The sequence below is a fragment of the Drosophila nasuta genome, chromosome 3, assembly GCF_023558535.2.
Source record: "Drosophila nasuta strain 15112-1781.00 chromosome 3, ASM2355853v1, whole genome shotgun sequence".
In the NCBI taxonomy this organism is placed as follows: domain Eukaryota; kingdom Metazoa; phylum Arthropoda; class Insecta; order Diptera; family Drosophilidae; genus Drosophila; species Drosophila nasuta.
The window spans coordinates 49,506,416-49,520,137 of NC_083457.1; the positions used below are offsets into that span (position 1 = coordinate 49,506,416).

The 13,722-nt window shown below is 36.7% G+C and overlaps 1 protein-coding gene across 1 annotated transcript in view; it reads left to right on the top strand.

Moving 5' to 3' along the window:
* The window catches only part of LOC132791138 (connectin), a 61,006-nt gene that overhangs the window by 26,806 nt on the left and 20,478 nt on the right, over window positions 1–13,722 (top strand). Inside the window, exons 3-4 of the mRNA XM_060799950.1 lie at window positions 3,180–4,213; window positions 8,862–9,078. Of these exons, the coding sequence (XP_060655933.1) occupies window positions 3,206–4,213; window positions 8,862–9,078 (1,225 nt within the window). The 5' untranslated portion in view covers window positions 3,180–3,205. The remainder of the gene's footprint in view (window positions 1–3,179; window positions 4,214–8,861; window positions 9,079–13,722) is intronic.

Sequence of the window (13,722 nt, forward strand, 5' to 3'; positions counted from 1 at the left end):
TGAGACAGTTTATTAACCTATTTATTGCTTCGAAAGTGTATCGATGTGTGTGAGTGTGTGTGTGTGTGTGCGAGTGTATGTGTGTGAATGTGTCTTTTTTGTCGCGCTTGGTCGCATTTTGTTGTCTGGCAAAAAGTTTTTGCCATTGATAAATGACTTATGAACACTGTGAGAAGTCGCATAAATCTTATGATTTATGCATAATCAACAAATTGATTTTTCATTTGCTTGCACTGTGCCATAGCTTTCCCCTTCCTCCAAAATTTCCCCTTCCCCTTCCCATTGACTATTGCTGGCAGGCAGTTGAGTAATTGGCTGTGGCTCTGCCAATGAATATACATGGATATCGACGTGTATGTAACACACTTGAAAATCTAATTACATACTAGAGACAGACGAACGTTGTGATGCATATTTTTTGATTTGCTGCTTGACAGCGCACTTAAAAATGCCAACCAAGAAATATCTTCAAAGTGTGCCACCTCACAAAATTCCCATATCCTGCTACATTTCACAGCTGTGGCTCTCCTGTGGTTAAATAACACTCTATACTTCTGTGTGTGTGTGTGTGTTGCTGGCATTTTAGTTTTCACTTTGCTTTGATATTTAAATTGAACTCATCAAGTCCTTGGCTGCTGCTGCTGCTGCTGTTGCTCTTAAGTGTTTTTTTGAGTTCTTAATCCTGCGGTGTGAGCCCGTCGAGCCTTGAACTTTTGCCCTGACGACAGACAATGACAGGCGGCAACAGACAGACAGAGATAGACAATCGTAGTGGGCAGGATATGGCAGAATATTTGTTAAGCAGCAACGCAACTCAACAATCAAAACACTTATCATCGTTTTATTTAAAATTTATAACGAAAATCAATGTAATGAAGCATGCCAAAGTCAATAACTCAAATGACTTTCGGCTTCGGGATTTTCCTTTTTTCCCTTTCCCTTTCCCTCGCCCCCTCCTTTTTAAGCCTGGCGACAATATTTTATGCAAATCACTGCCTGACTGCGATAACGATGACTCACTTGACAACTGCCAATAACTTATTTACACTTCATTATGCCAGCAAGCAAAGAGAGAACGAAGAGAGCGAAGGGAGGAAGGTACAACCCGAAAAATATGCCCAATGTCAGATGTGACTTATTAATTTATTAAAAATACGAGCGTAATTAGAGAGCACTTTGCCAAATGACACTTGAAATGCAATTGAGTAGCGGAGCAGCTAGTATTTGAACAGTGGAACAGTGAAAAGTGGAAGGCAGGACACTTTATGAAGCCGTTGCCATCGAGCGAACAATCAGCGACAGTGTTGCAGTTATTTATGAGCGCAATAAATTTGTTTATGGGGGGCAGTCCAAGCTCAAGGGTTGGATAGACAAAGAAAGGGGAGGGGGAAGCGGCAGCCTACAAAGTGAGCCGACGCCACAGGAAGCCAGCGGAGCGTCAAATGAAAGCAGCAAAAAGTCAGCAGGAGGCACACAAACAAAAAAAACAAGTATGAAAGCTACAGTCGAGTGTACTCGACTGTGAGATACCCGCTACCCATTTTGAATAAAAGCAATATATTTTGCGGTATTATTCTCAAAATATACCAAATATACTGCAAAAATACTAAAAATATACCAAATGGTATATGTGGTATATCGATATAGTACCGCATTCAAAATATACCATAGACGGCACAATATACCAGATTGTCAGCCAAAGCAACTAAGACCTCTAGTAAGTAGGCGTTTTTGCCCATACAAAAGTATTTCTTTAATAACTGCGACAATTTTTATCGGATCGCAACCAAATTATCAGGGATCATAACTACTATAGTTATTACTGTATATACCAAAATTCGTAACTCTAGCTTTAAAATTACGCTTGTTATTCGATTTTTTTGATTTGCAGGGGCGGAAGTGGGCGTGGCAAAAATTTGAAACAAACTTGATCTGCGTGCAAACATAACAAATGCTGTCGAAAAAAAATTATAGCTCTATCTCTTATAGTCTCTGAGATCTAGGTGTTCATACGGACACACGGACAGACGGACAGACGGACGGACGGACAGACGGACATGGCTATATCGTCTCGGCTGTTGACGCTGATCAAGAATATATATACTTTATAGGGTCGGAGATGCCTCCTTCTACCTGTTACATACATTTCCTGCCGGCACAAAGTTATAATACCCTTCTACCCTATGGGTAGCGGGTATAACAAGGAAGAAAGATACGGTAGAGTGTGCTTGACTATCAGATACTCGGTACACATTTTGAATAAGAGACAAACCGTGTGGTATTGATATTAAATTATACCAAATAAATATACCACAAAATACTAAAATATATACCAAAAGCTATAATTGGTATATTAATATAGGACTATATGATAAATATAACGTAGAGGTCAAAATGTACCAGATAAAAAATATACCAAAAGTTATATTTAGTATATTGCTATAGTATTCCATTTAAATAATACAATAGAGTACAAAATATACCAGATTTTCCCGTAGTAAGTTGGATTTTTTTGACCATAGAAAAGCGTACGGACACACGGACAGACAGAGAGACGGACATTGCTATACCGTTTAAGTTGTTGATACTGATCGAAAATATATATACTTTATGGAGTCTCCTTCTGCCTGTTACACAAAGTTATAATATCCTTCTACCCTATGTGTAGCGGGTATAAAAAGGAAAACAGCAATGTCATGAACTTTTCATTGAATAAACCGGAAAATGAGAAAGACCCAAATGCGAAAGAGGGAGAGCGAGATAAATGAAATACGAGCGAAAAGTAAAAAAGTTAACAACATTAATTAGCAATTTTTATGGAGCGTTTTAACTTTGCCAACCGAAAATGCGAACAATTGAAAGACGTATTCAGCATAAAATAAAAAAAATATATATATTCCTATCCCTGACGAGGTGTTTTTCCGCCGAACATTTTTGATGTGGGCGCAATTCGAGTTGAAACTTTTCTTTTGGCTTTTCGCGTATAAAATAATAATAATATCATCAAAGAGATAACAGAATTTGACGGCGTTACGTAGTACTTGTGGCTACAACATTAACAACAACAACAACGAGAATTTTCAATCATTTCCCACCAAGAATTTTATGACTTTCAAGCTTAGCTGCAGATAAACAAATTTTATTGACTGAGTCATTCTGTTCTCTCTCGTATTTTGCAGGCAAACGACGCCACGTGAACGCTTCAATGTTGCCGCATCATCAGCGCCATAAAATGGCGTCGCAACTGTTTCAACTCGCCATCTGCACGCTGCTCCTACTCAGTTGTTGCCTCGTTGCGCCGGTGGCATCCCGAGCACGCGAAGAGCGACGCAGTCGTGGACGCGGTGGCAGCAACTCTGGCTCCGTCTCCGGTTCCATGTCCAGCTCATCAGCGATGTCGGGCAGCAGCAATGGCTACTATCGCAGCAGCTCCAGTTCCGGCTACGGCAGCTCATCTTCGTCAGTCTCGAATACAGGCAGCACTGGCTACAATGGACCCATGGACAGCACTGGCTTTTGCACGCGACGTCGCGATATGAAACTGATGTGCTATTGCACACCCGATGAGAATCATATACCCGTTCAGAAAGCCGAGTGCTGGGTATTCTCTGAAGGTCTGCACCAGAACGACACGACTTGGACACGTTTCTATCAGCAAAAGAGTTTGCGTGAACTCAAATTTGTCATACAAAACAATGCCCGATTGGATTACATACCCAGCATGATAATTGAACCGTTGAAGAACTTAACAAGCATTGTCATTGAGTACTCTCAAGTGGAGATTGTCAAGAGTTATGCGTTTGCCAGCTTGAGCTTCCTCGAGCGTATTATTCTAAACAACAATCATATTATGGCACTCGATCAGGATGCTTTTGCCAATCACATACGTTTGCGTGAACTCAACTTGGAGCATAATCAAATCTTTGAAATGGATCGTTATGCTTTTAGAAATCTGCCGCATTGCGAACGTTTGTATTTGAACAACAATAACATTAGCACGTTGCACGAAGGACTTTTTGTGGATATGGCTCGTTTGACGTATTTGAATTTGGCTCACAATCAAATCAATGTGCTGACCAGTGAAATCTTCCGTGGATTGGGAAATCTCAATCTACTCAAATTGACGCGAAATAATCTCAACTTTATTGGCGACACCGTTTTTGCCGAACTGTGGAGTCTGAGTGAACTGGAGTTGGATGACAATCGCATTGAGGTGAGTTCGTATAGATAAATGGAAATTTTTGTTGTTGCTTTTCTTGTTCTTGAACAAGAAGTTTATCTCATGGCTCACTTAAGTGGCCATAAATTGCCAACTGACCATAAGAGACAGAGAGACTCATAAATAGCACATCCTTGGGGGCAAAGCACAAAAACACAACAGACACAAAACTTGGCCAGGCCGGGTGTCATAAATTCAATTCGAATGCCCATTTTTGTGGTGATTTAAGTGGTCACTCAGCTGAGCTTCAGTGTTCACTGTAGTTCGCCTGCTGTTTGCCGAGTAGGCGCTAATATGATAAATAGATTGGTAAATTATGTGAGAAGCGAGAGGGAGAGAAAGGAGACCAGTATGAGAGAGAGGGAAAGAAGTCTTCTTCCACCACAAAACACAAGCGACAGCTTAATTCTCGAGGCCAAAAAAAGATACATAGCTGAGCACACACGCTGAGAGTGTGAGTGTGGATGAGTGTGTGTTAGCCTTTCAGCGCCTTTGGTGTGGCAAACAAATGTGCGCCTTTGCAAGTTAATCTACTTACAAAATATTGAATAACAAATCATGGGAATAATGGATTTATGGCACTCCTTTTGGCCATCTGATATGCAAGGACCCTTCTGTGTGTCTGCCATAAAAATGGCCACGGCCAGTGTAAATAAAAAATGTCGCTAGCTACATCTATCTCTATGTATGTGTGTGCTTCTGTGTGTGTGTGTGTGGGTTAACAACGATAAGCGCAAATCCTGCATATCCTGGTTCAACATTGTTAGAAGCAGCTCGCCCAACGTCTTTGCTTTTCATTTTGCTGCGTGTTTCATTTTTCCATTTTACAAAGTGCTCGCATATCATGTCACACCCAGACAACTCGCATATGTGTCAGGCCACTAGGACACACACACATATACTCGCACACATTTACATTGGCAACTCAAGTGCTGTTCAAGTGTTTTTGGCCAGCATCTTCGCTGTAGCTGCTGCTGTAGTTGCTGCTGTAGCTGCTGCTGACAATCTCCTCTCCAACTGTGGCTTCTTTTTCTGTCATAGTCATAGCCATAATGATTGGGCTTGTTATCGCCTCAGTGTCGCATTGTTTCGCTTTTCTGGGTACGGAATTCCCCCTTTCGCCTTCGCTCGCATAATATGCTTTTCACTTGACTCTGCTTTTGCTACCAAAAATTCCTTTGCCCTCTTTTGGGGGCTTTCTTGTCGTTTTCAATAAAAGCAAATTGCGTTGCATGTTTTGCTTGGGTTATCCATTTCACTTTTTTCTCGCTCTCTTTCTCTCTCTCTCCCTTTCTCTTTCTCTTTCTTTTCTTTTTCTTTATCTTGTCTGGCCTGTGTACTTCATAAATCATTTTGCTGTTAAAAGGTTTAGCTGCTTTGGGTTTTTCGGGGTCTTTCACTGACACAACAGCACACCAAAAAAAAAATCACAAAATAAAAAAAAAGCTAAGCAAGTGCGAGCAGCTTCAGTTTCAGCATTAAATAGATAATCAGCCAAACAAGTGCATTAGCAGTCTTGATTTAAGCTTAATAAACTAGAACATTCATTTAAATGTGTCCATTCAATTTAATTGCCAACTTTAAAACACTGCAAGCAGTTTTTTTGATTCTACAAAGTTGTCAAGTTTAATTGAGAATGAAACTACTAAATATTGTTCAAGTTACCTTTTAAAATGTTTATTAGAAATTCATAGCATTAAATGAAAAATGGCGAATTTGTTTTTCTAAGCCAAATTTAGTTCAGCCTTGATACAACTATATTTTGTGTTCTAAATTCAAGATTCCTCGTTAATACCATTAAAGATACAACTCTAAAAATAAATGTTGAAATATAATTGTCAACAATTTAATGAACATTCGTTTAGAGTAGATTTTTATAAGTTAATTAAAGTTGTTAAAAATATAGAAAAATTTTCAATCAATTTTGAGAAATTTTTCATCGCCAATATAATACTTAAAATATATATCTTTCACATATGTAATCAATAATTCTTGTCTTAAGGGAGCTTTATTCTACAATGCTGCGACATCCATAACATGAGCTACATTCACAGCGATTTTCCATTTTCATGCCACGTGCATCCATTGAACATGCTGCCATATTCTGTGCTCCACATTTTGATGCATAAATGTCATGCTCCAACATGACCTTTGCCTCTTTTACACTTGACTGCAGTTGCTCTACATTTGCCATTTAGCTGATAAACATTTAAGAAACTATTTCAACAAGCATCACATAAAAAAAAGAATTTAGCTCTTCAATTACTATCCGACGCAATTTAACCAATAAATATTTAAGAAACTATAAAGAGCATCTCAGCATTTAAGTTATAAAAATTTTCTCAACTAGTTCATCAAAAAACATATAAAATTCTAGACATCAATTCAACAACTTTGAATCAATTAATATTCCAACTTATATAAATTTCAATGTCTGAAATAAACTCGTGTAAATTAATTGATTTACCAATTAATTTCGTTAGCTTAGCTGTCTCTATTTTTGGTCTGTCGGATTATATAAAGTGTTGGGACATGTTTACCATTTTTCTTGATCATAACTTTTGTTTACGTAGTTGCCACAAAAGTCGCGCATAAATAACAACAACAATTCAATGTTGTTGTTATTTGTTGTTGGGTTGTTCTTTTGGCCTGTAGCCGATAAATTGGCGGCGCCTCGTAAAAACGCCAAGTGCCGCTCATCAAACTAACAAAATATCGCAATAAAATATATTTTTTTATGTCAATCAGTGTGGCGTACAAACAAACAAACAAACAAACAGCCGAGATATGTCCTATAAGCAAAAAAAATAAGGGTTGGGGTATTTCCCTATCTATAGTATATGTTTTTTTTCCTTTGTTGTGCCCTTTCATGTTGTGACCAAGAAACACGTTCGCGTATTTTTCAATGTCTTCACAATTGGCAGACGAGGCGGAGTTGTATAAATAACGGCACATGTCTATCTTTAGATTGTTGGCATTTAATATGCATAATTTTTCCATTTCACTAGAGCAAGCATATTGAATATTAAATAATAGCGCAAAAACAGGAAGAGACTCGAGTTTTGTAACTTCCAGCGAAGACAGTGAATAAATGGAGCAACTTTCACTACACGAAAATAAACACTTCCATTTTTGTTGCTTTCGTTCTCATATCATAAAATTCAAGACAAACGAATTGGAACATACAAGTTAAAAAAACATGCATCTACATATGCCAGATATATATCGTCCTATATGTATATGCATAAATGAATACACAAACAAAGACAGAGAGTACAACAATAACACACACCCACACACACTCACACACACGTGCTCACCCACACACACACATTCACGCGAACAATAAGCGTGGGGCCAACAGCGAAAACCGTTGAAAAAACAATGAAAATAATACGCAGAAATGCGGAAAAATGGCAGCAAATATTTTTTTGTTTGCTCGGTCGCCCAAGCAAAACATAAAAAGCTCACAACAACAAGTTTGTGAGGTTAGCAAAGATGAACGCCAACAGTTTTTTCGCCGAAAACTGATATTGTTGCATAAATACAATTAAATATGATATATATTTTTCTAAAACAAATGCATTTTAGCACAAATTCTAAAAGACTTCCCATAAAAAAGCCAGCTAGTTGCATTTTATTATCATTCATTGTGAAGTTTGCAAAAGTTTCTCAACAATTTCAGTTGCATAAAGCTATAAAAACAATTAGAAAAGTCCAAAAATAGCAAATGAAAGTGATGCATAAAAATTCACAACATTTCAGAGTTAGGCTAAACAAATGTAGCAACTGAATAATGTGCTATAAAATATTATTTTTATTGCATTGAGGTAAAGAATAAATGGTCTAAAGACAAGTTAAGTTGAAGCATGAAAAATGTTTCACATTGAAAGTAGAGTAAAAACTTCCTCAATAGACAGCTTTATTAGCCGGACTCACATGTATATTTTGTACTTTTTAGTATATTTGTAATGCGTAATAGTATGTTAATGTACCAAATATTGTCTTTAGTACAATTTGCAATAGTATGTCAATATATACAAAATGGTCTTTGGTATATATATTTTTAATTTTTTTCGGAACATTAAAAATGAAGCTTTTAGTATATTTAAGAATTTTTGGTATATTTTAATAATATTACCGCACTTTATTTCCTGACAAACTAAGCTAAGGCATAAATGTACAATGAAGTATCTCTTAGCGGACAGATTCATTAGTCGAACGCACTTTAGTATTAAATGAATGTAATAGTATATCGATATACCAAATAGAGTCAAATATTTATTGAATGGAGTAGTACATCAATATACCAATATGTGGCCCTCGGAATATTAAGTATTTTTTGGAAATTCCACAGTGTAACAATATACCAATTATAACCCTTGCTATATTTTAATATTTTCTGGAATATAATAGTATAACAATATACTAAATACATCCTTCGGTATAGTTTAGCATTCTTATTGGTTTTACTAAAAAACAGGTAACGGGATTTCACAGTCGAGTCTTAAATTTTCTAGTCATCATGAAATTCAATTTAAGTATAATTCAAAAAATATTAAGCTACTTTTCGTTGAATTTCATTAATTAGTGTTTCTCAATAAATCTAAATAAAATTGTATCTCTCTTTATAATTTTGCAGCGCATCTCGGAGCGTGCCTTGGATGGTCTAAACAATTTGAAGACATTGAATTTGCGCAATAATTTGCTAAAGAAAATTGACAATGGTCTGCTGCGTGGAACACCGGCGCTGCTGTCAATCAATGTGCAGGCCAACAAATTGGAAACGCTGACGTTCTACACGTTTCAGCCAATTATGGACAATTTGGTCAACAGCACCAGTGAGCTGTTGGTGTCAGGTGAGTTCTCTCATTCTGTGATTCTCGTAGTTTTGCCATAGCTTACACGATGAAAATGTAAACTTTGACAGCTCATTTGGGAGGATGGGAGAAAACTTAGTGATGATGTACTATACTACTACTGCTGAGTGAATGACATGCAGCAAACTGATGGGGCAACAAAAACAAGAGAAAAAAAACCTTGCAAGTTATTATAATTACACATACGCTCTGTGCGACAGTTCAGTGCAAATGAGCTGAGCTCAGCTTAGGTTTGTTTGAGGTTTGTGTGGAACTAGCATAAAGTTTTATGACAGCGCACACTGTGACCCAGGGTCTTGTAGGTTTTGTCAAAGCACACAATTAGCCAGCAAACACACACACACAGAGTGTGAGGTGGAAAAGGAAGGAAAGAAAGAAGAAGAAGAAAGAGAGTGTGCGTGTTTTGTTGGCTTCATTAAGGAAATGTCATATCGTCAGTGCTCAAGTGTGCGCTTCCGTCGACACTTGCAGACTATGAGTGTGTGTGTGTGACTGTATCTAAGAGCGAGACAGATAGTCTGTGATACCTATTAGCTGCCTCTCACTCTCGCCCTTTGTTAATTGCATACGCTGGACCTGAACACTCGGGCTCCGCCAGCGGCGTGCACAAAAACCAAATTAGTCATTAAAGTGCAATTTTGAAAGCGGCCAACGGCATTCGAGCCACTCAACATGAATGTCCTGTCCCCCTTCTCACCGTGTCTACACTCCTCGACTTCATTGCAAAACTCATAACAATAAAATATGTGAACAACAAAACGACCATAGGCGAGGGCGTGAGAACTCCGACTGTGTGTGTGTGTGTGTGTGTGTGTGTGTGTGTGTGTGTGTGTGTGTGTGTGTGGGCAAGTTAATAGCGCTGGCTATTAGCGTGTTGATTAGCCCAATTAAAAGATAAATTAAAGTGAATTATTAAGTGCAACTGTACCGCATTTTCATGTGGTTGTCAACTACTGGCAAAGTGCACATCAAAAAACAATAATTTCAATTACATGCGCGCATTTATTAGCCACAAACAAAAAAAAAGAACGTAAAATACACATAGCCACTTTTGTACATTAAGTGAGTGAACGCAACTAAGCCATGCCTTCAATTCAGTTGTCAATATATTTTCGGCTTACTTCTTGGAAATGGAAAGTGCAAAAATGCCATTAGATGAAAGTATATCCTGTAATGCCATTGCTGAACGGATAATTTAAGCTGTACAAAGAACTTGGGTTCCTTGCAATTTAAGATAAGATTGCTGGGTATTAACTAAGCCTAAAATCTTTTTCAGTTGCAATTCTAAACAGTCTAAGACAAGCCTTCAATTCCGTTGCCAATATATTTTGCTTATTCTGCTTAGAAATCGAAAGTGCGAAAATGCAATTAGTTGCAGAAATACTCTGCAAAGCAGTTGCGGAAAGGATGATATAAGTTCTAAAATGATTCAAGACAAAATTTTAATATTATGAACTAATGTCTTCACATGACTTTTGGGAAGATATGGCAATGAGATGAAATTTAAAAAAGATGCTAAAATTATAATAATGACACGCTAAGACTTATTTCAAGCCTTCAATTTAGCTTTCAATTTAAGTTTGACCTGAACATCAATTCAGTTGCCAATAAAAGCTTTCTTTTGACCTAATAATTGCATGGTTTCCGCACAAGAATATAAATACAATTGGCAAGAATCATTAAAAAGATAATAAAGACAATATTAAATCATCAACTCTTGTCACTCAAAACTATCAACACAATTTATTTATTTAAATGGAAGTGACAAAAAATACACCTAAATGGAAGTTCCATTATCTAAAATCTTAAATATGATTACACAAATCTTCTGTAACATTATTTCATCAACTATTAACCCAAAACTTCACACCCAAAAGTGTCAAAATAATTTATTTATTCAGGTGACGAATGTGTGACGTTCTTGAGTGTCAAATTACCTCAAATTAAGATTTCAAATTCCTAAAAAATATGCCACCAAATAATGACTTTCACTTCGAAAGTGCTCATTATATGCTTTTGTGAGTAATTTTGCTGAGATTACAGGGTATTTAATGCGTTTGCCAAGGCTGACTAATGACCTGTTTGGCGCATCGCCTTGAAAGCAGCTCTCGTGCACTTTAAGCAATTTTATTTTTAGCCTAGTCCGCAATTAGGCTTTGACGTAAACGCTGCGTAATCAGCGCCTGTAACAACAAGAATAACAACAACAACAGCAGCAACAATCACAATCACAGTAATAACAAAACAGCGACAACAACCACAACAATGATGATGAGGACGAGGACGAGGACAAAAACAACGACGGTAACAATAATACATTGAAACAATAATAGTTTGTGTGCCTGCGGCCTGAGGAATACATTTAAATATTTAACAACAGCCTTCAAAATCGCATTTCTCTTTCATTTAACAAAGTCGCAGTCGACATGCAAACACACACACACACGCACAAATGGCAGTAACAAATGCAACTTAATTATGGCATACACACTCACACACACACACTGAGGCACTATCATCAGCTCACATGTGTCTGTGTCTGCAAGTGAAATTTTTGCTAATGGTTTGCCATTAGCATGACTCATTTAAGTCAAAAATAAAAAGGAAAAACACAATTTGTTATCAAAGGAGTATGTTCGACTAGTGGAAGACATGAAATGATATATATAATAATGAAAAAAGTATCATATGAATATAATATTTGATTTTTATTTATATTCTCTAAAATATGAAAATTCCCAAAATCTAATTTGAAAATTGTACTAAAAATTAAACCAATTTTTCTTGAGATAAATCCTAATCAACTTATGAAAAGATCCGTTAAACATTTGCAGTCCAAATGTCGAAATTTAATGCGAAATTGTTAAAAATTTGAATTTTGAATTTGAATTTTTGAATTCTATTTGGAATAGCAAATCTGGAAAATGAAAAATTAACTTAGGAGCTGAATTCATTGCGAAATTCTTATATAAATAGTAATAATATTTACCAACTCTATTCAAAATTGTTTAAAAATAAATTTAGAGCTCAATTAATATGAAAAGCAATACTTTCTACCAACTATTTCCAACTCATAGCTTATCATACCCTTAAGCACTCAGAGTGTGTTCAGAGCCCATAAACAGGCAGCGCTGAAAGACACTAAGTCTGAGCGCATTGGCATACAAAGGCCGTGTGTGTATAGAGACATAATTGCATTGCAACTATGCACACGCACACACACACACACACACACACACACACACACACACACAAACTTAACTACGCTTATATGCAGTCAGACATTTGTAAATTGGCTACAAATGACTTCAAATTGCTTTAAACTGCAAAATATTTTCGCTTGCCAAAAAGTTTTTAATTCATGTGCAGTGATTATGCACACACACATCGAGAGACAAACAGACCCTCACACCCACACACACACAGCCTTACTCCCATTTACACCCACACACACACTTAGCTAACTTTGCATATTGCAGCGTCAAATGGTTGATTAGAACACTTCATGTTCAACTCTCGCTGCGTCAGTTCGACAAAGTTAAATAGCAAAAATAATCACATATGAAAAGAAAAAAAAAATTTTAATTCAATTTTTTGAACTTTTTGCTGACATTGCAAAGTTGCGCTCAAAGCTTCTAATGAACCAAAACACTTTCACTTTATTGAATGCCATGGAAATCGCTTTTAAACCACCAACAAAAATCGAAGAGAATCGTGTTGAAAAGGCAAATTAACGCGATGAATTGAAGCATGGAATGAAATAATATATTGATTAGGCTTTTGAGAGCAGCAAGCTGAGTTTTATAGTAGGAAGAGAAATGTTAAAATTAAATATTTAAAGGTACTTAAAGCAGACGCTTTTTTTTATTGAAAATATTAAACTACAAATTTATGGAGAGATAAAATGATGAAACCAATATTAAACTAAAATGATTTAAAATATTAAAGGGCTCATTATAAACTATGAAAATGGAAAAAGAAACTTTAAAACTATTTAACAATTTCGAAATTCGTTGATATAATCAAATTCATTTAAGACAACTTAAAACTCTACTTTGTTCTTAACATTTCGCGGTACATGTTTGCTTACAATCAATCAATTTAAAAGCTGCATATCCTTGCTTTTAATTTCCTCAATACTTTAACACTTGAGCAACTCGCAGATAAATTAACTAAGTGCTTTTCATTTGCTGAATTACCTCAATCAAGAGCAATAGCAAGAACTCAAAGCCACAGGAAACTTGCACGTCTTTGGCAAAATGCTCAAAAATGTGCTCAATTTGCCGTATAACAAATTTATAAGTTGCCAGCACACCAACTTGAAAAAAAAGAATAAATAAAAGGAAAATGAACCTAAAAAACACTCCCTAAGAAGACGCCTAAAAGATGCAACACTTCGTTCATTGGGTGCAAGTGTTGACGCGTGAGGCAGGTCACTACTCTGTGGAAGATCTTAGACAAGGAAGCAGCAGGAAGAGGCAGACAGACATACAGTGAGACAGACAGGCAGCAGTCAGAAGCAGCCTCAAGTGCATAAAAGCACATAAAAATTGCAACAGAATTGCAGCGAACATGTGAGAAACGTCACCAGCTAGGATGACTCGAAACAGACGTTGACGTTTT